This window comes from Sesamum indicum, linkage group LG8 (assembly GCF_000512975.1).
Source record: "Sesamum indicum cultivar Zhongzhi No. 13 linkage group LG8, S_indicum_v1.0, whole genome shotgun sequence".
Classification (NCBI taxonomy): domain Eukaryota; kingdom Viridiplantae; phylum Streptophyta; class Magnoliopsida; order Lamiales; family Pedaliaceae; genus Sesamum; species Sesamum indicum.
Window position 1 is genome coordinate 2,935,551 of NC_026152.1, and position 21,630 is coordinate 2,957,180.

At 34.4% G+C, this 21,630-nt stretch overlaps 4 protein-coding genes across 4 annotated transcripts; 2 read left to right on the forward strand and 2 right to left on the reverse strand.

Moving 5' to 3' along the window:
- On the forward strand, window positions 422-1,866 carry LOC105167504 (zinc finger protein CONSTANS-LIKE 2-like). The gene is made up of 2 exons (XM_011087266.2): window positions 422-1,220; window positions 1,397-1,866. The coding sequence occupies exons 1-2, from the start codon at window positions 522-524 to the stop codon at window positions 1,760-1,762; spliced, it is 1,065 nt and encodes a 354-aa protein (XP_011085568.1). The 5' UTR covers window positions 422-521; the 3' UTR covers window positions 1,763-1,866.
- Window positions 3,144-5,861, reverse strand: LOC105167592. Its single transcript, XM_011087364.1, has one exon. The coding sequence runs from the start codon at window positions 5,859-5,861 to the stop codon at window positions 3,144-3,146; it is 2,718 nt and encodes a 905-aa protein (XP_011085666.1).
- LOC105167593 (protein GLUTAMINE DUMPER 5) lies at window positions 12,066-12,383 on the forward strand. The gene has a single exon (XM_011087365.1). The coding sequence runs from the start codon at window positions 12,066-12,068 to the stop codon at window positions 12,381-12,383; it is 318 nt and encodes a 105-aa protein (XP_011085667.1).
- LOC105167505 (6-phosphogluconate dehydrogenase, decarboxylating 3) lies at window positions 18,278-21,003 on the reverse strand. The gene is made up of 2 exons (XM_011087267.2): window positions 20,801-21,003; window positions 18,278-20,038 (listed from the first exon to the last, which is right to left on the reverse strand). Exon 2 carries the CDS (start codon window positions 20,028-20,030, stop codon window positions 18,561-18,563), a length of 1,470 nt encoding a protein of 489 aa, XP_011085569.1. The 5' UTR covers window positions 20,031-20,038; window positions 20,801-21,003; the 3' UTR covers window positions 18,278-18,560.

A 21,630-nucleotide genomic window follows, 5' to 3' on the forward strand; every position in this document is an offset into this window, starting at 1 on the left:
ATATATAGGTACGGTGTTAGTGTACACTCCCACGCTCTTTACAAAATTATATGTACACTCCCAGAGGGTGTTAGTGTAATGGATATTAAGAAATATTTATGTAAGTTTTTGTCTTTAAAATTTGAACGAAACTCAAAAAGTGTCAATATAATATATCATAATTCTGACATGACTCAACACAAATTGGATTTTTATTATTTTTATTTTCCATTCTATTTAATTGATACATACTAAAAGAATGACGTTATCTTATTTTGGTAAAATATTTATATATAAAATATATGTAGGATAAAAGATGAAATAAATTTTATGAAAAAAAGTTGTATCGGCCCACCAGGCGCCAAGAGCTATTACCAACCACAAATAAGTTTTAACAACTTTGTCATCCACTAACTTTATGCCATGTGTCCTCCCATGGATTCTCTCAAGTCTCAACCCCCAGTTGCCACCATTACCTTTGCTTCCCCCGCTCACCCCTCAACATTAAGCTTCCATGCCAAGTACAGAGTGACTATACTGAAATGCTGAAGCTCCAAAACAGCCCCATGAAACACGGCGGCGCCGCCAGGAGCACCTGGCCCCGTGGCTGCGACACTTGCCGCTCAGCTGCATCCGCCGTCTACTGCCGCACGCACTTGGCCTACCTCTGCACCAGCTGCGATACCCGCATACACGCCGACAACCACTTATCTCCCCGCCACGAGCGCGTATGGGTCTGCGAGGCCTGCGAAAGCTCTCCCGCGGCCCTCATATGCAAAGCCGATTCAGCTTCCCTCTGCTCCGCCTGCGACGCCGACATCCACTCGGCCAACCCTCTCGCCCGCCGCCACCACCGCGTCCCCATCCTGCCGATTCCAGGTACTCTCTACGGCCCCTCAGCCGCCAACGCTGACGGAGTCATAGTCCGCCGGTCGATGGATGAAGAAGCTGAGGATGAGGATGAGGATGAAGCAGCTTCATGGCTATTATACAACCCTACAATCAAGAACGGCGATGAAGACCAAAGCAACGACGATAATGGGAGGGCGTCGTTTGGCGGAGAGGCGGATGAGTATTTAGCCCTTGATTACTACAATTCGTGTCAGAATAATCAGTTCAACAATGGATACAGTATTAATCAGCAGCAACCATGTCAGAGTTTTCCTCAACGTAGCTACTGCAGCGACAGTGTTGTCCCAATCCCACCTGCATACAGTTATCCTGCTTCAATTTCTCAAACTGTAAGTCCTTCACTTGGCTTATCTATTCCCCGTTCAAGATTTTCCTCTGCTAGTGATTGCTGTTCTACATCATATATACACACACACATGTATATCTAAAGATACAACAATCATTTCAAACCAGCAACACTATAAACCTTGAAACATAATTAAACCAGTTTAATTTCTCGGATCAGGTTGCGCTTCCATTAATGGATCATGTCGGGGGGGTTCCGGAACCAGCAACAAGTGAAGTTTCAGTCTCCCAAACACGACCTCCAAAAGGAACCATCGAACTCTTCTCAGGCCCTCCTGTCCAAATTCCAACACAGCTTTCTCCAACAGACAGAGAGGCCAGAGTGTTGAGATATAGAGAGAAGAAGAAGAACCGGAAGTTTGAGAAGACAATCAGGTATGCGTCGAGAAAGGCTTATGCAGAAACCAGGCCGAGGATCAAAGGTCGATTTGCCAAGAGATCAGGAGATGCAGAAGCCGAAGTGGATCAGCTGTTCTCTACATCTCTAGTAAGCGAGAGCGCGTTCAGCGTCGTCCCGTCCTTCTGAAGAGGTCGGGATTTGCAGTAGCGAATAGTACTAAAATGACACTCATAGTATATATTGCATCTTCTTGCAATTGTGTTGTTATAATATTGATATGATCTTATGTATGTATGTATGTACACTTTTCAAGTAACTAGGTTGGTAACTGGGGGTGGTAGAAAATGGAAAAATTTTTGGAGAAGTTTGGCTTAAAAAGGAACACAACTCATTAGGTTTGATGGAATGAATCATCCAGTGTTGTGGTATGTGCGATTTAATTATAATTACTATTTGAAGAGTGACTATTACAAGGCTTAAGTTTAAATTTGAGACTGTAATCCCGTTTCATCGCAATTTATTTTACAAAGAAAAAACGATAATTGTGAGTATAGTACATTGGTTTTACAACAAATTTAATCTGTTTTCTATAGGAAAAAACTGCAAAGTTTGTAAATTTACAATAAAGATAGAATTGGCGGGAAGACTTGATTTGAATTCCGAGGTAAAAACTTGACAATGTCTAGATTTGGGGCTGTAAATAAATTGGCATTAATAAATAACCATTTGGTTGAGCGAAAATGGTTTTTACATTTCTTACTCTCGCTTGTCGTTGAAATTACGTCGTGTTGTTAAATATGTTGTTGTTGCGCCATTTGCATCAATGCAACATAATTTTTTATTTTACCGACCTGAAAAATAATGGGTTATCCATGTGCTGGCATCAACAGGATATTGGTACACTATTCTCTTTTTTAGTTGCTTTACAGTAGAGCGACGATGTACCGTACTTACGTGTTGTGCAGTCATTTTGTTCGTCTTTTTCACGATACCCCAAATCTTTTGCTTCTTTCTTAATCTTGTGTCTGTTTTCTTATATCCTTTCAATCTCAAAAAGGATTTTCTTCCACTGTGCGGTCTTCAGGTGTGCATGATATGACGGTGTATTTGGCTAATGAGGTAGCAGTGGGAAACGCAGGAAAATATTGAAGTAACCTTTGTTGGTACATATGACATTTCTAATCTGGCTTCTCTTGCGTAGCCAGCAGATTAAGCTACAACATCAGCAACAATAGCAAGAAAACGAATATAAATTCATACTAGAGGAGGAATTATAAAAGGACAAAAAGCGACTCATGTTTGTGAACTTATAACAAGTAGCACGAAATTTATACGTGCTGAAAAACAAGATCAGTTAGATGGCTCACAAAGAATAGGAAACCTATCACTGTACAATATGACACTTCGAAAAATGAAGTTAAAAGAGTTTGGCACTTACTGTAAATTCTGTTCTTGTCATGAACCAATGAAATGGTTCGAGAGTGTACTAGTAGAAACGAGGAAAAATGGATCCTGTGGTAAAGACAGTTTACTCACTAAATTACTAAAAGCCATGGCACTTTCAAACTCATGCAGTACTAGCTACAGGTAGTTTCTCATATGTGGACCTCTGCCGGAATCTTCTGTGTAGAAGGCAACGTCCACCAAACCGTTGTTGCAAGTAAATAATGAAAACAAATAGAAGACCTCCAACCGAAATGATAATATCCCAGGCGGTGGAATAGTAGTCAAGTCTTGGGTTTGCATATATGTAACTGAACGACCAAGCAGAGCTATGAGACCTGTAAAGGTCATATGCATGTGGCAGTAGACGAACAAAAGTTATTCCAAAATAAAACGGAGGAGCAAGAGCCTTCCCATTGGAGTCGGAAAATATATTGAACAGTACTTGCGGGAGCAGAAAGCCATCCAATATCAACCCAGCATAGGATTTGAGATCACCCCATACAGATTGCTGTTTATATCCAAGATGGTGGATCCTTGGCCTTTGATATGACTTTCTTGACAGGTGAACGAACCAAGCAATCAACCCACCACCAATATACATAGGTAAAGATAGATACAGAACTTTCTTCTCAGATATCCAGAGGTTCTTCTGGCTTCCATCACCAGATCTTGAAGACCAGGCCATTTGGAGAAGTCCAACTTCCAGTAAGAAAGGTATCATGGTTATTACCCTCACTAACACCTCATTCACTTCAAGCCATCCGTCATTACCGAAGTAGACATTCACATTGTTGTGGCTCATCATGAAGAGAGCTTCAAAATTCAATAATAGTGGAACAAGATGCCCTAGAGTGAGTACGACAAGCATTATGACAGAAACCATGGGGAGTGCATCTGCATGTCTCTTGACATGCAATAGCTGCAGAGCCATGAAGATACATGAGAGGGTGTTGGAAATCAGAACCATGGTAATCTCCAAATCCATTCTCCATATGGATTCCTTTGCTTGCCCTGCATAAACTGAACTTGCAAAAATTTCAAAAGGTTCAAAGTAAAGACGGTCAGACTTCTCTCGTGTGCTTTCAATAGTTCCCTTTAGGGCACCTCCATTTCTCGCATTAAGTGGAGGATACTGAATGTCAACCAGAATCTCACAATCCAGTGATACGTTTCGCCCTACCCTTGCTTTAGGTGGCCCGACATCCATACAGCCAATCATGCAAAGGTGCCCACTTCCAAAGTCATATGTCCCTTCAGCAGAGATTTCAAATGATTTGATTTGCATATATTCACTGCTGAGCCTGAAATCATGAGAAGTTGCAAGGCTCAGTATATAGCTGACATTTATCATTTTACTAAGGTTTTGCTTCCCTTCCCAAGTAGAGTCTGCTTCCCTTCCAACCACAGAGGATAACTGGTAAGGCTGATTATCTATGTAAAGGGGAGAAGAGTAACCCCAAAGATCTTTCACTTTCTTATTGCCACCAAACATGTCAAATCTCATATCAGGCGATAATGGAGCAGGGTACTTTCCTTCCTCTGTTTTCTGTATCATCTTATTTGCACAAGATTTTCTGGCATTTGAAATCTCTTTATACTCATATGTCAAGCCTGCTGCTCTGGCATTCTTATTCTTTATGCTTGACAAAGACACACTGCCAAAATAGCCCGATTCATTAACACTTCTACTACTCCACAATTCCCCGACTATATAGCTTCTCTCTCTTAATGTCCACCTAGCTGGAAATCTTAAACTTAGTCTGATCAAACACTCTCCAACAAAACCCTCATCCCCATCGCCGAAAATACGGCAGGCAACCATGTTAAGCCTTCTTTTCTTCCCATCCCATTTCCCTTCACTAACCAATGTCTTATTTGGTTCAAATGGCAACCCATAACCATTGTGCCCCAAATCCCCGAACCCCAACAAGAACCTCACTGTACCACCGTCCAAACACTCAATTTGGTTAAAGTACATCACACTTGGTGTGAAATTACCATTTCCTCTTCCAAGAAAATTGCAACTCACACTATTGCAGTCACTCTTATAATCCAGATCAACTATTCCAGCAGATATAATATATGTACACATATTCTGCCCCAAATCCTCTAAGCCTAAAGAAACACTTGTCATATCATCCAACAACTGAAACTCATTACTTTCAATTTCTTTATCAATCAACTCATACTTATAGGTCCTCAAATTCACACCCAGTATTGATATCAATTTCCGGTCACGATTCATTTCATTATCTACATCTACACTTTCCATAGTGCCATTAACTAAACTATTGAATATATTCGACGAATTCAAATAATCAAGCTTTAAAACAACATGATTAGAGCTTAACCTGCCAAAACCAGACCCAACCATACAGAGCTTCCCTGAAACAGAATCCCAAAACCCACTCAACGTAAAACTGATTGAATTCCAGGCGTCACCTGGCGTCACCGGAATCCTCGGCGGCCGGAAATGCACAAGGCGCAATCCCCGGCGGGTCCGATTACGAGAGTAACCCACACCGGCTACGCTCAGAACCCCTTCGATTTTGAAGACAGCATCTTTCTGGGTTCTATACGCTTTGTGACAGGAGAATGATAGCGACCTGGGGATTTCAGAAATTCCCTTGTTCATATTGTTTGCACTGGCATCAACATGGGCGTGGCGAAGAGCAAGAAACTTAGGGGTGAGAAGTGGAGGATTAGGGCTTGGAAGCAAAGGCAGATCCCGTACGATGGCGCCGCAGTGATCCGAGTACGAGATAGCAGCAGCGGCCGAGCTAAGCGGCAAGAGGAGGAGGAGGAGGAGGATGGCCGTGAATGGAAAATCGGCGTGCATAATTCTGAGAAGTTGAATTTTCTGATTGTTATGGCGAAGAGAATGTCCATAGATGAGGGGATTTGGATCTGAGCATTGAGTTCAACACTTTTACCACACTTCACTAATATTGATCATCCACCAAAAACTCACGCGATCTCAGCCCCACCCCCTAAGAATTTGATTTTTTTTTCTTTTTTTGGCAAATTATATTGGGCTACCTCAAGATTGATACAATTATAAATATTTTTATTATTTAAAAAATTATTAATATAATTAATTTTAACAATCGTTCAACAATCAATCAAAATTATTAATTTTTATTTGATTTATATTTATTCTTTATGATGAATTCATCGAAATACCTAAATTACAATTTTATTTTTCTAGAATTTTTATAAAATTTTCAATTCACATAGTCCATTTTTCTTTTTATATTTTTTTCAAAAAAATTAAAAAAAAAAGTACAATAAGGGTAAACTGGACAATCTCAAACCTCAATTCAAAAATTATATAATTATATTAAACATTAGGGTATTGATAATTTTTTAAACAATAAAACATATCCGTAATTATGTTAAGAATTAAGCTTTGAGGGAAGTCATTGTATTTAATTTTTTTAATATATATTTATATAGCATTTATATTTCATTACACATACATACATATATATCGCACCCGAAAAAATAGAAAATCAAGTTAGCAATATATCTTAATTTTTTTTTATAATATAGTATATTTTTTATTAGTAGGTATGTGATGCATGGAAAGATAACAACGGACAATTCTTTAATATTATGTTTAGATAGACAAATTCGATTTAAGAATTGTAAATTCATCGTAACAAGTTCATCAATTTTTTTTGGATAAATAAATGTCACAAAAAATTTCAAATTCTTGAGTCTTGGAACTATATTTTGTGGCACTTTAATAAATTTTAAATACATATAATACAGAGTCATTTAAAAAATTTTAACTTAAATACTCGTGTAAAATTTAAAATTTTCCATCTAAAATATTTTGTAATTATCATCTGAAAATAAAAACTCGGTGATCATCCAAAATAACCATCACTAATACATAGATTATCATCCATAACTTTGTATCATCAGAAGAAATATAGAATTGCTATCCCAAAAAAAAATAAAATAATAAAATGTACATACAGGTTATTGATTATAACAATTACAATATACAAAATTATTTATCAACGTTTCCATGTACTATAAGCTATTTAAATTCGGTAGCGTATTCTGAAGTATCTAAGAACTGTGTACATATGCAATAGCTACAATATAAGGGGTCTTTTTGCAGTTACTTGTAATATGGAGGGTTTTTTTGCAATTCATTGTGAAGTATGAGCATCCCATGTCGTATTTGGCAGGAAGCAAACCTACAAAACAATTATAATTTATCTTAAGAAAAGATACAATCCGTTTCACTTAAACTACTGTTTCAACCATAGTTAATTATGGGGTTTCAGTAAAAAATTTTATTAAATAATATTATTTGACTAAGATCAAATAAAGGTGAAAACCTGGTCTAAAATTGGCTGGCGAGATGAATGAAAAGCCACCTCAGTGGTGTTGCATCATAACACAACAACTGAAGAACCATTCTTTGAAGATTTTGTAAGAACCTTGCAACATTAATGCTCATTAATTAATTCCAAAATGGTTCAACGTTTGATTCGCATAGAATATATTTGAAGTTAAATTCTTTATTTATAATTAAACAATTAATTATATTTTGTTTAAGTGATTCTAAATTCGTATGATTCTCAAATCTCTAGTAACGAATTTCAAACATATCATATAATTTTAAATTAAACTCGAAATCATATCTTCAAACACAAAAAAATCTCGATTAAATTGAAAAGCAAATAATGTTAAAAGATCATGATGGGGTATATAAGGACAAGTTTTAACATGTTACCGTGGTATTAATGAGACCTGATTCAAGTGTCGAAATTGAAGTTTTGAGTTGGATTATTTCTCAAATTGTAACTAGAGCTCGAGCTGCACAAATCGAAAGTTAGATTTTCAAGAGCCTCTCCAAAATAGATTATTGGCAGATCCAAATATCTACTTTTAAACGATATTTGGATAGATAGAACTAATTTTTCATTGAATATGGATGGACTTCAAAGCCCTCTACTATGAAGTTATTTGAAATATTTTATTTGAATTTTTTTTCTGGAGTCACTTAAAATACGTTTCTCGAAATCTTCCCTCAAAATTCAAATTCATCAATCTAAATAATATAACCTTATAGCGGAGGATGAGCATTAATTAATATTCGATATTTACATATTATTGATTTATAATTAATAATTTTTCAATTAATTAGCATGTTTTTTCAACTTTTAAATTTTTATCCTAAGGTGATTCCAGGATTAATTTGATGGGAATATCAACCCATTTGCATACTCCTTTTCTCCAAGTAGTCTTCATGAATCTTTGTCTCCTAGCTATCAATGTCTTAAAGTTAAAGTATTAATTAATTAATTGAATTAGTGGACTTTTTTGACAAATCTGGGTGCCTCACTTTCTAATCTAAGGGACCCCTCCACCCCACTTCCATTCACATTATTTCCAACTCCAACATTGCAATTTCTACCCCACACCTTAATTAAATTTCACATTTTTATGGCATGTCTCTAATCCTCTTACTATTCATTAGGCTTAATTCAGTTGGCGAAATTTAAATTATATAATTAAGTGATTATATATTTGAGTTCCGTCAATATGTGGGTAATAATAGTTGTTGATTTATTGTAATAATATCAGTTATTAATTAATTATACATATTTAATAATTATAATTGATGTACATTGATTTTTAATGATTGAATTTTAACATTTAATTGTAATTAATTCACTCAATATATATATATATATATATATTCAGGGTAAAAAGTTATAATTTTTCAATATTTTGTAGAACTCAAGTATTTTTGTTTTCCTTTTAAAACTCTTTAAAGTCCTTAAAAATCAAAATTCTTTATACTTTATTAGATATTAAATTTGTATGATAAGCATAAATCAGTTCATGATTTAAATTTCACGACTAGAATTTTGAAAGTTGAAGGACTAAAATTTTATTATTTAAGAGTTGAAGGACTAATATAGGATATTGTCAAGAAAACGTGATCTATAAGTATTCGAGTCTAATCACATATCACGTGATTCTGTCGCATGGTTTCCTCCACCGTCATTAGTTCAAACACGAGTCTTCGTCAAAATTTTATAATCGCTAATTTAACAATGGATGCCTCGTACGTAAAACGTGTTTTCTGGTGTTAATCAGTCGTGAGAGCTCAGGTGGGAATGCATCCGCAGTCTCGAAGGTAAGTGGCTAAATGCCTAACTAGTTCCAACTATTGAAATACTTTTATAATAATTTTAGGTAATTATAAATTTTTATTAATTAATTATTGATTGTCAAAGCATAACTATTTTTACAGTACTCGTGGTGATTTATATCTGTGTTGATTTCGCATATTTAATTTGTCACCTAAATGTATTGTATTTATTTATGTCTTTTAATAGAACAAAATCGTGCGACTTTCTCTTACAGGACTGAAGTCAAAGTAGACAATACCTTATTATAAAGTTGGCTGGACTAAGACCTTGTTCATTGTGAGGCGTATTTTCGAGATAAAATCATGATTCTCACGAAGGTAAACGGACAATATCTCATTCAGAAAAACACTGATCACGTCATAAAGTTTGGAAGCCTCAATTTCATTTATTTATTAATTAATATAGTTGGAAGACTGAGTTTATGACTTCAATTACTAATCTTTGTTTCCAACTAATCCATCAAAGCAAAGTCACAAAAACACAATTGATCAACTAGAAATTATCCATTGTTAATCCTCATTAATTTCTTTTAATACACACCTAATCCATCAAAAAGAAAAAGGGTTAAGATCTAATACCATTGATCATGAGTCATGTGTTGGCATCATTAGGCAAGTAATGTGGATGCTTGCTTAGCCTAATCCATATGCTAATCTTCTTAATTAATGCACTAATTATATAATGGTGGTCTTGTCATTATAGAAACTATATTTAATTAAGTCCTGGGGTCCCCTTTGTGCTTTAGAAAGTAGACCCCTCTATATTTATATATATACACACACACACACTACTAGACGCTACTCACCCTACCTCACCACAACAATCAAATCAAATTAAAGGGCTGGATACATTACATAAAAATGGATTTTTGCCTATGTTATAAATTATTATCATATAAAGATTTACTATTTATTATAATCAAATAAAATCAATATAAAAATTTAAATTTTGATCATTATTAAAATAATTGTCATAATTTTTAGTTATAGCGGATGTTTTAGTTTAATATACTTGCAAAAACAATGACTAATAACTATTGCACAGACATAATTTATTAATATTCAATACGATTTTTAAATTTAATTATAGTAATTAATTATAACAAAAATTAATAGTTATTTTAATAGGAGTTTTACTTGTATTTAATTATTTTTTTAAGTTTATATATATGTAATATACATAGGTGTGAAAATATCAAATAATAAAAATTAAGCTGTATTTATGGTGAGATTTATATTATACTGATATGATATAAATTACACTATATTTGATTTATATAATAAAAACTTGAATGAGAAAGGAATTTATGAATTTCTTTGCCCCCTCTGCCTTTCTTTTCTTTTCCTTCACATAATCAAACATAAAAAGTAAAGAATCTCCCATTTCCTTCCCTTCTATATTCTTTTTTCTTCTTCTATTATTATTATTATTATATATATATATATCTCAAGTGTGAAAATGTTAATAATAAGTAAACAATATTATTTGTGAAACATGTGATATACTGACAATTTATTTTGAAATTTAACCTCTACCAAGAAATAGCCAATTATTTGAACCATTTTCCAGGGAGTTTGCAATATTTTAAAGTAAGCGCTTGTCAGTTTATTACTAAAAATAATACTATTTATTTACTATTTTAATCTTTTGGACTACTTAAATTAAATTGATTTAAACGAAAAATTAAAAACAACTTCTACAACTTATTAATAAAATTATAAGTATTAAGTTTCTCTACTTTTGGTATTTTTTTTCAAACGTCTTTAAGTTTTACTATTATTTAATTTACAAATTTCTTAACAATTTTATTGGTATAAGAAAATAGAAATTATTGCAAAGGAGGGTTAAATGTGCATATAAGGTGAGGATACTTGTAGCAAAACAACACGTTTAGTGGGTCCAGTCACAGAATTTGGGTCATCTTCTTGGGACGACTTCACACTCATTCTCTTTCGCCTAATACTTTCTCACATCAAATTGCTCACTTCCATTTCGATAATACTGAATTTCTTTTTAGTATTTCAGTTTGGGTATTTGGTAAACCGAAGTTTTCATTAGATATATAAAGCATATATAATTAAATGTTTAAAGTGTTACCTACACTTTTATTTATTTATCAATTATTATATGTATATAAAAATATTATTTTGGTATTTGGTACTGTTCGGCAAATCAATACTAAAAATCGAAACCGAAACAGAACACCAAATATTCAAGAAAATAAAATCGGAAAATCAAACTGAAAAGTTTTCAATTCGATTGCATCACGTACCAAATTTTCAGTCTGGGTTCTGTTTGATTATTTTACTAAATTGTGAGTGCCCATAAAAAGTAACGAAGAACCACGCATATTTTAAAATTATAAATTACTTACAGAGATATTTATAAATTACCCACCAATATTGTTCTGGTATCAAGAAAAGAGAATGGAACCACATGCATTAATAACCATATATTATATAGGGAAGAAGTGTTGGCATTATGGCATACAAGATTCCAACTCAAATAGATCCTTGTATTTATTGTGTGTAGTGTAGTATGACATTAATTGACAATGCCATCCATTGTAAAAGGGTAAAATTGGAAAGCTTGTAAACAAAGAAAGTTGAAAAGAAATCAAATCCATTGAGAAGTAGGATGGAAACAGTACTAAAACCAAACCAAAGATTAAGAAAGAATCCCCACTTTCTTTTTATGTTATGCCCTCAAACTCACTTCTCCTTCTCCAACACAATAATCCCATTTCCACCCCCATCCTAATCCATGCACTATCTAGTCTCTCTTTGGAACACCCCCCCCCCCCCTATATATGTGTATATATATATCTTTACTCCCAGAAAGAGAGAGAGAGAGAGAGAGAGATGGGGCCGAAAATCCAGCATCCAACAAACAGCACCACGGCGGCGGCTGGCGGCGGATTCCAGCGGTGGAACTCGCCGGTTCCATACCTGTTTGGTGGTTTGGCTCTGGTGTTGGGCGTCATAGCTATGGCATTGATAATTTTGGTTTGCTCTTACAGGAGTCCGTCGTCTGAATCGTCGGAAGAGAAGCCGGAGAAAAGCGTGCACGCTTTACGCTCTGAGATGGAGCCCAGAATAGTGGTGATCATGGCCGGAGAAACCAACCCCACCCACCTCGCGAAACCGCTGGGCGCCGCCAGACGGGTTGAGGAAGTTTGAGGGAGACTTTTAACTTGTGTATCATGAATACGTTTTTTGGTATCTGGTTTAGATAGGTTCATTAATTAGTTGCATCAACACACGCTTTTTAGTTTGTAGTTTAACATGTTAAGTCCTTTTTGGGACTTTTTGGTTCTGGGATTTGGTAATTTGATAGCAGAAAGAAAAAGGGATTAATTTGTGACAAACAATACAAATTTTGAGATTACAGTTTGATTTCATTCTTCTACATATATATTTAATTCAAAATTGATTTTACTAGGCTTTAATTTGACAGCTTTATGTCTGTCAATTTGTCAATACTTTGGTAAATGGCAATTAGCATCACCTCCTTTATTTGTAATTTTGATAGTAAAATTAAAATATATATATATATAATAATTATATCATATTTACTTAGATTATTTAAGTTGAATAATTAACCGACCTATTTGAGTATATTACTGCACATTTCTTATTGAAAATATAAGAACAGATCATCATTAAGAAATTAAGACTAAACATAATTATTTAATATAATTAATGATGTGTGGTTGGTAACAGTTAAGGAAGAAGCACTTGATAATTATAATTAATGTGACTTGTTTTGCTAATTAATGTGGTCTCCATTAATGGGAATAATAATATTCATAGGTAATTAGTGAGATTTTTCATTTGTGGCGTCTCGAACATGTTAGAGAATGATTGAGTAGTTTGAAATTAGATTTGCTCTGTAACATGTGCAATATATTAAAATTATTATATTTACACTTTTAATTTATGGCCTATTTATATAAATTAATTTTATTGTTTAAAAATTACAATACCTTCGAAAAATATTAGATAATTGCACAAATTGTAAATATAATTATTTGTATTTGTTAAATAATTAATGTATAATTTTAAAAATTGATTAATTATGTATATTTGTAGTGTGATTAAATTTAATTTAAATATATATTGCATTTTAAAATTAGTTTGAGAGGCTGCGCTTTCTCACCAATTACTTCTATAGTGATTAGAAACATGTACTAGTAATTATTTAGTCATTCTAATTTGATTATTATGCCACGGCTCGAGGGTGCAAAAGATTTTAATATTTTTATTTTTATAGTATATAATTTATTACATTATTCAAATTCAAAAATTAAATAAAAAAAATTTCCATTTAATTTTGTTTTCATTATCTATACTATTATTTAAAAAAAAAGATTTATAAACTCAAGTGATAGATTTGATATCAGTTGATCCACTGTTGTAGATGAGAGAGTGGACCACTTGCCCTCCTTCAGCGCCTTCGGTCGGGTGATTATGCTCTATGCATCTTTGGTTGTAAAATGAATATATAAAGAGAAATTGTCAGCTCTCAACCCAATTGAGCGTTTGACACGCAATACAATACTCACGTTGTAATCGAAATGGATGTCCTAAAATCGAGCTATTTTTCTTTGGTCGATTTGGATGGATCATATTATTTTCCTTTCTTCTACGTTAGATATGATGTCCTAAAAATTCCTTACAATTACTGTAGTTACAAATTAAATTTACTCCCTTTTGTTCAATTTTATTATTTATAAATAACATATTAGTATTTATTTTATATATAAATATAATCATCGCTACTATAACATATATTGTACAAAATTTCAATTATTGACAATTAGTGCCTATAGAAAAAATTATCAGCATTTTTTTTTGCATGTTAGGTTGTAAGTCAATGATAAACTCTAATATACAAGAATAAATTAATTATAAATTTCAATAAATACATATATTAGTAAATTATGTGCAAAAATACTGTGTGATACGGTATACAATATATATATATATAGACTGTATAATGGGAGACAGTGGTGCTGTATGTTGCCATTCTACATAACTCCAACTTCCCATTCGCTCTCTCAGTCTCTCTTGTCTATAATCTTTGTTGGATATTCCAAGTCCAACACTACCTACCTCTATGATAAATTTTGGAATAATTATATGTATGCCCGTAATTTATGGACTATTCACATAAACTATTTATATTTTTTAAAAATTATATATGGATCGACCTAAATATTAATATTAACATAAACCATTCTGCTTTTTCAAAAATTACACATACACACATTAGAAACGTCAATATTTTTTACACAAATCAATCCCCACGATGTAATTATCCTAGAGGTGTCAATGTGTAGGTTTTGTCCTTGAGGAAGTGCCAATGTGAATTATAATTATAATTTTAAGGAGTGTATTTGTAATTTCATAAAGTGAAAGACATTTGTGTAATTATATCTTATTTCAAGAACATTGGTGTAATTTTCAATAAACTAAAAAGCATTTATTCCACCATGTAAATAGGTGTAGTCCTATAAGAAGAAAAAAAATACTTTTTCCCCTTTGTTTATCCCATGTTGCCATCCCTACTTCTAAAGTTAAGTTTAATTACACAAACAATCCCTAATTTTTTGCAAAATTATAAGTTCACTCATGAGGATTACCAATATAATTAACTCAAGGGGCATAATTATAAAATTTTACCTCTGAATAAATATGTACTTGTAATTACAATTTAAACTCTAACTTTAAAGATGTACTTATAATTTTATAAAAGACTTAAAAATATCTATATATTTAGACCTAAATCTAAAAAAAAATGTCAACGTAATTTACGTGTTTTTATATTCATGATTAATTATATTTTATAGAGAGAAGTATCTGTTGAAGTTGAATTGATTCCAAGTGACCTGAGCTCATGGACAACTCTTTGAGCCATCAAATCTTTACAAGACCAGAAAATCTTAATCAAATTATGCTCAAATCCCATAATGTCCACACCTTTCTAAACTGCGGTGATGATTGACTTGAAACACTTTCTCAATTAATTTACGAGTAATCTCTCAAGAATCTACCAAAGTACAAGAAGGAATCTTCCCCCAAAACTACACTTTTTTACACTGTTGAAATGGACGGTTGCAGAACAAAATGCGACTAGCACAAATATCAACACCCAAACAACCTACGGCTCCATCAAAAAACAAAAAAGAAAAATGACACTTTCTAACACTACTTGGAGATGGAAGTCTCCAATTCCTTACCTCTTTGGCGGATTAGCTCTTGCTTTGGTGCTTATTGTGTTGGCATTGGCCGTTCTTGTCTGCACGGGACAGAAGGGCTCGTCTGAGGAGAGACGGACGATCAGACCAGACGACGTTGAGGTTCGTATGGAGACGGTGGTGGTTGTGATCCTGGCAGGAGATGACTGCCCAAAGTACGTGGCCACACCGTCTCTACAGTAGTAAAAGATAGCACTTTGCATGCAGAAGGGGATGATCAGACCATGAGTCTAACTTCGACCGAATTTAACCAGATCTGAACCAACTATATGGCACTGGTCATGTAATTGATTTTGTTCGACTAGACCTGAATAAAATTTTTTTTCCAAAAATAAATGCAAATTATTGTGTATATTTATTTTTTTAACTCTTACCAGCTTCATTTACATCATTTCTTTATTGTCCCAAATTGAACTAATGCTTTCTTTTTTTTAATTATTGTTTTCTTGATTTCCATGAATTTCTGTATTTTATTGCTCTGGGTTTGAGGATATAATCCACCAACACAAGACGAAGAGTTAATTTATTTTTTCTTGACAATCATACAAGATTTATTTTTACATGAGATTAAAAAAAAGAAAACATGTCAGCTTCTTGAACAATGTTTCGGACCACTCAAGAAATAAAAAAATTCATCGAAATTCTGATATTGTTGTTAGTTTTTCTTATAAACACAGCTTATATTTTGCTTCCGACAGTGAGCAATAAAAGATTTTAACTATAAACTGAAGGGTTGGCGCAACCGTGTAAAACTCCATTGCATTCACATTAACGAGTGAATTTATCTAGCAGAAAGTTTCGTACTCGAACCCCATGTGCGCAAATCGGCCCCTTCGGGTCAGTAGCAGCCACAATGCCGGGATTAGTCTCGAATAGTGGGTTTGGAAACAGCTCAGATAGGGGGGAAAAAAACCAAAAATAAGAAAATAAAAGTGTTTTTAATTAATTGAGTAGAGCACCTGATTTTCCGTAATAATATTTTCATGCGCGAGGAATTAAGAATGTAATGATATTCGATATGGAAAAACGTAGTGGACGCTGCGGCTGGGAAATGCAAAAAGTGATCAGTGATGTAGATATGAATGATGACAACAGCAGCTGCAAAAGCAATGAATGAGGATCATTCGATTCAAACAAAAGTGGACTATGTTTAGGCTTTGTCTTTCATAAATTTCATACATATGCTTTTGGTATTGTATTTTAGATCAATGATCCATCGCCTTAAGTTTGTGAGTTCGAGTCTTCTGAATACGGGTATTTAATCTACTTTTAACAATAGACATTGTCTTTTTGTTTACTTTGAGTTTGTTGGTTGGTTTAGAATGATCGATGCTTTGTTACTGAAAAGTGTGATAATATTATGTTGGTTGATTCAAAAATATTGATGTATTTTTTTTAAAAAATAAGATAGTTTACATTTGTAATAACTTTCAATAATGTAATGATCGGACAATAATATTTGATCGATAGATATGTTTAGAGTAAGGTTTGTAGAATGTTTGGAGTTTGGTAAAATTTTGATGAGTTTAAAACCCAGAAGCTTATTAACACAAACGAAGAAGTGGTGACTGTCACTGTAAATAGTGGAAACAAAAGCACCATTTGCGTTCCTCAGGATTCCTTTTCGTCGCATATCCGTCGCATATTCTGATTGTACTTGAGCAATAAACAGTAGAAGCTTGTACTATATGCCTCGATTATATCCTTTATGAGCCCACAAAGCAAGCACACCATCGCTCCAACTAAATCAAGAAGGTTTTTATTATAGTACTTTGATATTTAAATTAGTAGGTTGTAAGAGAACTGATAATAGGAGTGCAAACGAGTCGAAATGAAGGCTCGAGCTCGAGTAGTAGACAATGTGCTCAAGCTAATGGAAGATAATCTTTCCCTCAAGAATTGCATCCAAGATATCTTCTCTTTATGTTATTCCTGGATTCTTTGGCGCACTTCAACATCTTCTTCTACAAACGGTAAAAAAAAAAAATTAAAAGAAGAAAAATACAGTTAATGGTGGAGTCGGAGGTGCCAATGGATTTGTGGGTGTGAAGTTGGAGTTAGAGTCTGCAATCTTTTCCTTCTCCGCGGGAGAGAGAGAGTTCAGAAATTAGGGAGAGAGAGTTTTCACGTAATCACATCATTTAAGTTTTTAACTCTCCAGATTTCATACCTTTCCTTTTCTATTTTTAATTTTAATTTTAATAAATTAATTGATTGATTTAATAAATATACAAATAACTAATATATTTCTTCCTATACATTAAATAAATATAAGGATAAAATAACTAATAACAAATATATTTGTTGTAGTTGAAATCAAAAGTATTAAATTGTTGATTATGCTTGTTTTTAGATAATACATCCCAAAATATCATATTTAAATATGATATATTGACTAGCAACTAAGGGGTGGGGGGTTGAGCTCGCGAGCCGAACATAAATCATAGAGCTCGAGCTTGAATGTGAGATTGGCAAAACTTGCACCCCTAACTGATAGTGAAAGTCGTTTAGCAGCAAAAGTTGTACCTAATGCAAACCAAATTCTCTCAATTGTATGATTTAAGTAAATTACAAACACCAAAATAATCCAATGCGTGAATCCTTACATGTTACGTTTTAAGAAGCACTGGGTCCAGATTGTAAAGATCTTGAATAAATAAAATGAATCCAAAGATTTGTTGGAAGTTCGTAATATTCAACAGGAGAGTCTTGATATGACCTTGATAAGACATACCCCACATCAAGACCCAATTTCAAATCTCGCCTTTCCCATATTAATGTCAGATTCATCAACATGGCAGTGTGTAAGAATGGTTAGTAAAGAAGGTGGAAAACGAAAATAAATATCAAATCCATCGAAGTTACACACAGATTGTACCTTGAGCAAGACTAACCGCAAGTGAAAATGAAATACCAAAACTGCTACAGGAAGTACAACAAGAAGAACAAAGGTGCCCCAAAAATTTTATTGATAAGAAAGAAAGCTCCTTCTCCTTCTGGTGCTCGTTCGGACAGTAGCAATGTTGTGAAATCAGGCATCAAGTGACGATTTCAAGAATGAAGCTGTGCTTTATTAATGAAAATAGCATTTATGAGTTTAATTATTTATGTTTTTAGCAATTTTAAACCACTCAGTGTGGAAGGATCCTGGCATGTCGATCCGTTCGTATGTATGTGCGCCAAAGTAGTCTCGTTGAGCTTGGACAAGATTAGCTGGCAATCTCTCCCTTCTGTAAGTATCAAAGTAAGCAAGACTAGCAGACATACCAGGGGTGCTGATGCCTGAGTTGATTGCAAGACAAACGACTCGTCTCCAAGCAGACTGCCTGTCGATGATTTCTTTTGCAAACTCAGGGTCGACTAGTAGGTTGGCAAGTTCCGAGTTTCTGTCGTATGCCTTCTTGATTCGGTCTAGGAAGATTGCACGAATAATACAGCCTCCTTTCCATATCCTGGCCAGCTCCCCCAATTTCAAGTCCCATCCTTTCTCAATGCTCTTGGCGCGGATCAGATTCATTCCTTGAGCATAACTGCATATTTTAGATGCATACAAAGCCTGCCTGACGTCATCGATCAATTTTTCCTTGTCAACAACCTGATCGGTTAGAATATCACCAAAACCGCCAGATTTAAAGACTTTGGCTGCTTCAGTTCTCTCCTCCTTCAAACCACTCAAGAATCTTGAATCAAGAGAAGCTTCGATAGTTGGAGCAGCAACTGACAGTTCAGCAGCTTGCTGGACAGTCCATTTACCAGTACCCTTCATCCCGGTTTTGTCCAAAACCTTGTCGACTAGATAGCCGTCTCCCTTGTCATCCTTAATTCCGAAAATATCTGCAGTGATTTCAATCAAGAAGCTTAGAAGTTCCCCTTTGTTCCATTCTGAGAAAACTTTCTTCAGTTCCTCATTTGACAGTTTCCCAACGGATTTCAGAACATCATATGCCTCAGCAATCAGCTGCATGTCACCATACTCGATTCCATTATGAATCATCTTAACAAAGTTTCCGGAACCGCCTTTTCCTATGTAGGTCACACAGGGACCACTGTCAGGAACTTGGGCTGCTACTTTGAGAAGGATGTCTTCTATATATTTGTAGGCCTCAAAGGACCCTCCGGGCATCAGAGACGGGCCATTTCGAGCACCCTCTTCACCGCCAGAAACCCCCATGCCAAGGTACAAAAGACCTAATTCAGCCATAGCTTTCTCCCTTCTCTCAGTGTTTTCGTACCACTCATTTCCACCATCAATGATACAATCACCTTTCTCCATGTAAGCTGAGAGTGTTTTGATGGTCTGATCAACAGGAGCACCAGCCTTGACAAGCATGACGATTACACGAGGTTTCTGAATGGACTGAACAAATGATTCAGGATCATGGAAGCCAAACACGGGAAGATTTCCTTCCACTTTTGCTCTTTCAACAGTCTCATCAACTTTAGACGTAGTCCGATTGTAAACAGAAATGGGAAAGCCTTTTTCAGCAATATTGAGGGCTAGATTTTGTCCCATGACAGCAAGGCCAGCAAGGCCAATTCTCGTCAGTTTTGGGGATTGATCAGCCATTCTTTCACCTGCCAAAACATAAAAAACCAAATCTCAAGGAAACTTGAACTTGGCCTACTACAAAATAGAGAAATAAACAAATAGTTTGCTGATATGATTCGTTAAAAAATCACAACATAATACACAGGCAAAAATTCAAACGGCAAGTTAAGTTTGCTCTAAAGTAGCAGGAGATGAATCCATTTCTTTGAGTGTTGGATCCATGGACCTAATACTATCATGATAAAAGAAAATCAGAAAACAGTCTTGGCTCCTTCCCAAAATCCATACCAGTGAGAGACTCAGATCAAGCATCAACCAAGCAAAAAAAACTAATCTCTCTTAGCATGAGCATTTGTTTCCAACACAACTAAAAAGGGAAGAAGTTGCATCGATCGATATCCCATTAGGATCTGAAACTTCTGTAACAATAAGCAAGACGAGAAGGCATCCCATGAAACACAAGTAAAAAAAGTCTCCAACTTAGTCTTTAATTTGACTCTTTAACCATGAATATACTCCCAATATAATTAAATCAAGAACCAGAAAGATGGAGCTATTCTCAATGCACTACATCAAAACATAACCATCACATCGACCTGACAAAGGGGGTAGCTGAAAAACTGGGGGAATAGCAAGAAAGGAAGCGCCAGCTTGATTCGCTGTTACTACCAGCCATAGAGAAGAGAATCAATTCAACCGCAAATCAATGAACTTCAAGAACAGTATAAACATCCATTCTTTTTTCTTTCACAAGGAGAATAAAATCAGAAAATGAGAGAAGCCCAAACCTTGAATTGCTAATTAGAAGAATGGATGCTGCGAGGAGAAACCAAAGGTGGCCACGAAGATCTGCAAGTCTGAGAGAACTAAATTGAGCAGTAATTATAGTGATTTGTGGAAGAGAAAAACAGAGTAAAGGATCAAGAAGCAGCACAATATTCTTGAATGCCTTTTCTTTTTTAAGTTTTCAGCGGGTCAAAATTGGCCTATCTATTCTTGATCGTGGATGGTAGTTGGCTTGGCTGCATTTCAATTTCCACTGGGGTTGGTGGGATGCGTTTTATTTTTTATTTTTTTTAAAATAACCTTTTTGCTTTGTTTAATATATTGATTATTAATTTCAAGATAATCGTAATAATACTTTTTCATAATATGTAATTTATTAACCCATTCAACAAATTCAGTTTTATATATCAATAATCTAAATTAATAAATACCTTAAAACAAAAAACAAAAAAGACTATTATAACATAGAGATATATATACTCACAGACTCAATCACTCAAATACACAACCTCACCCATTTCTATTTTTTTTGGGTGTAACAACCTTTCTAATTGAGTAAGGCCTCGTTACCACGAATAATTTATTGCATGTGTTCTTGGTAATCTTTCGGTTTTGTAATTTTCTGGGTCGCCAGCTAAGTTGAGGAAGAATGTTTAATTAGCAATGGTAATGAAAATAATTTGGTCCAAATCTGACTATTCTTGGGAGGAAAAACATGAAACATGAAGTTCGATATGAGATGTATTTGCTTAGGTTTAAAGAATCGTTCATCTTCATTTCGGTTCACATCAATAATCTTATCAGAAAATAGAATGAGCTAAAAAAGGAAAGG

Coding starts and splice junctions, on each gene's coding strand:
- LOC105167504 (XM_011087266.2), top strand. CDS start 522: ATGCTGAAGCTCCAAAACAGCCCCATGAAACACGGCGGCGCCGCCAGG. Junction 1,221..1,396: donor CTGCTTCAATTTCTCAAACT/GTAAGTCCTTCA, acceptor TTCTCGGATCAG/GTTGCGCTTCCATTAATGGA.
- LOC105167592 (XM_011087364.1), bottom strand. CDS start 5,861: ATGCACGCCGATTTTCCATTCACGGCCATCCTCCTCCTCCTCCTCCTC.
- LOC105167593 (XM_011087365.1), top strand. CDS start 12,066: ATGGGGCCGAAAATCCAGCATCCAACAAACAGCACCACGGCGGCGGCT.
- LOC105167505 (XM_011087267.2), bottom strand. CDS start 20,030: ATGGCTGATCAATCCCCAAAACTGACGAGAATTGGCCTTGCTGGCCTT.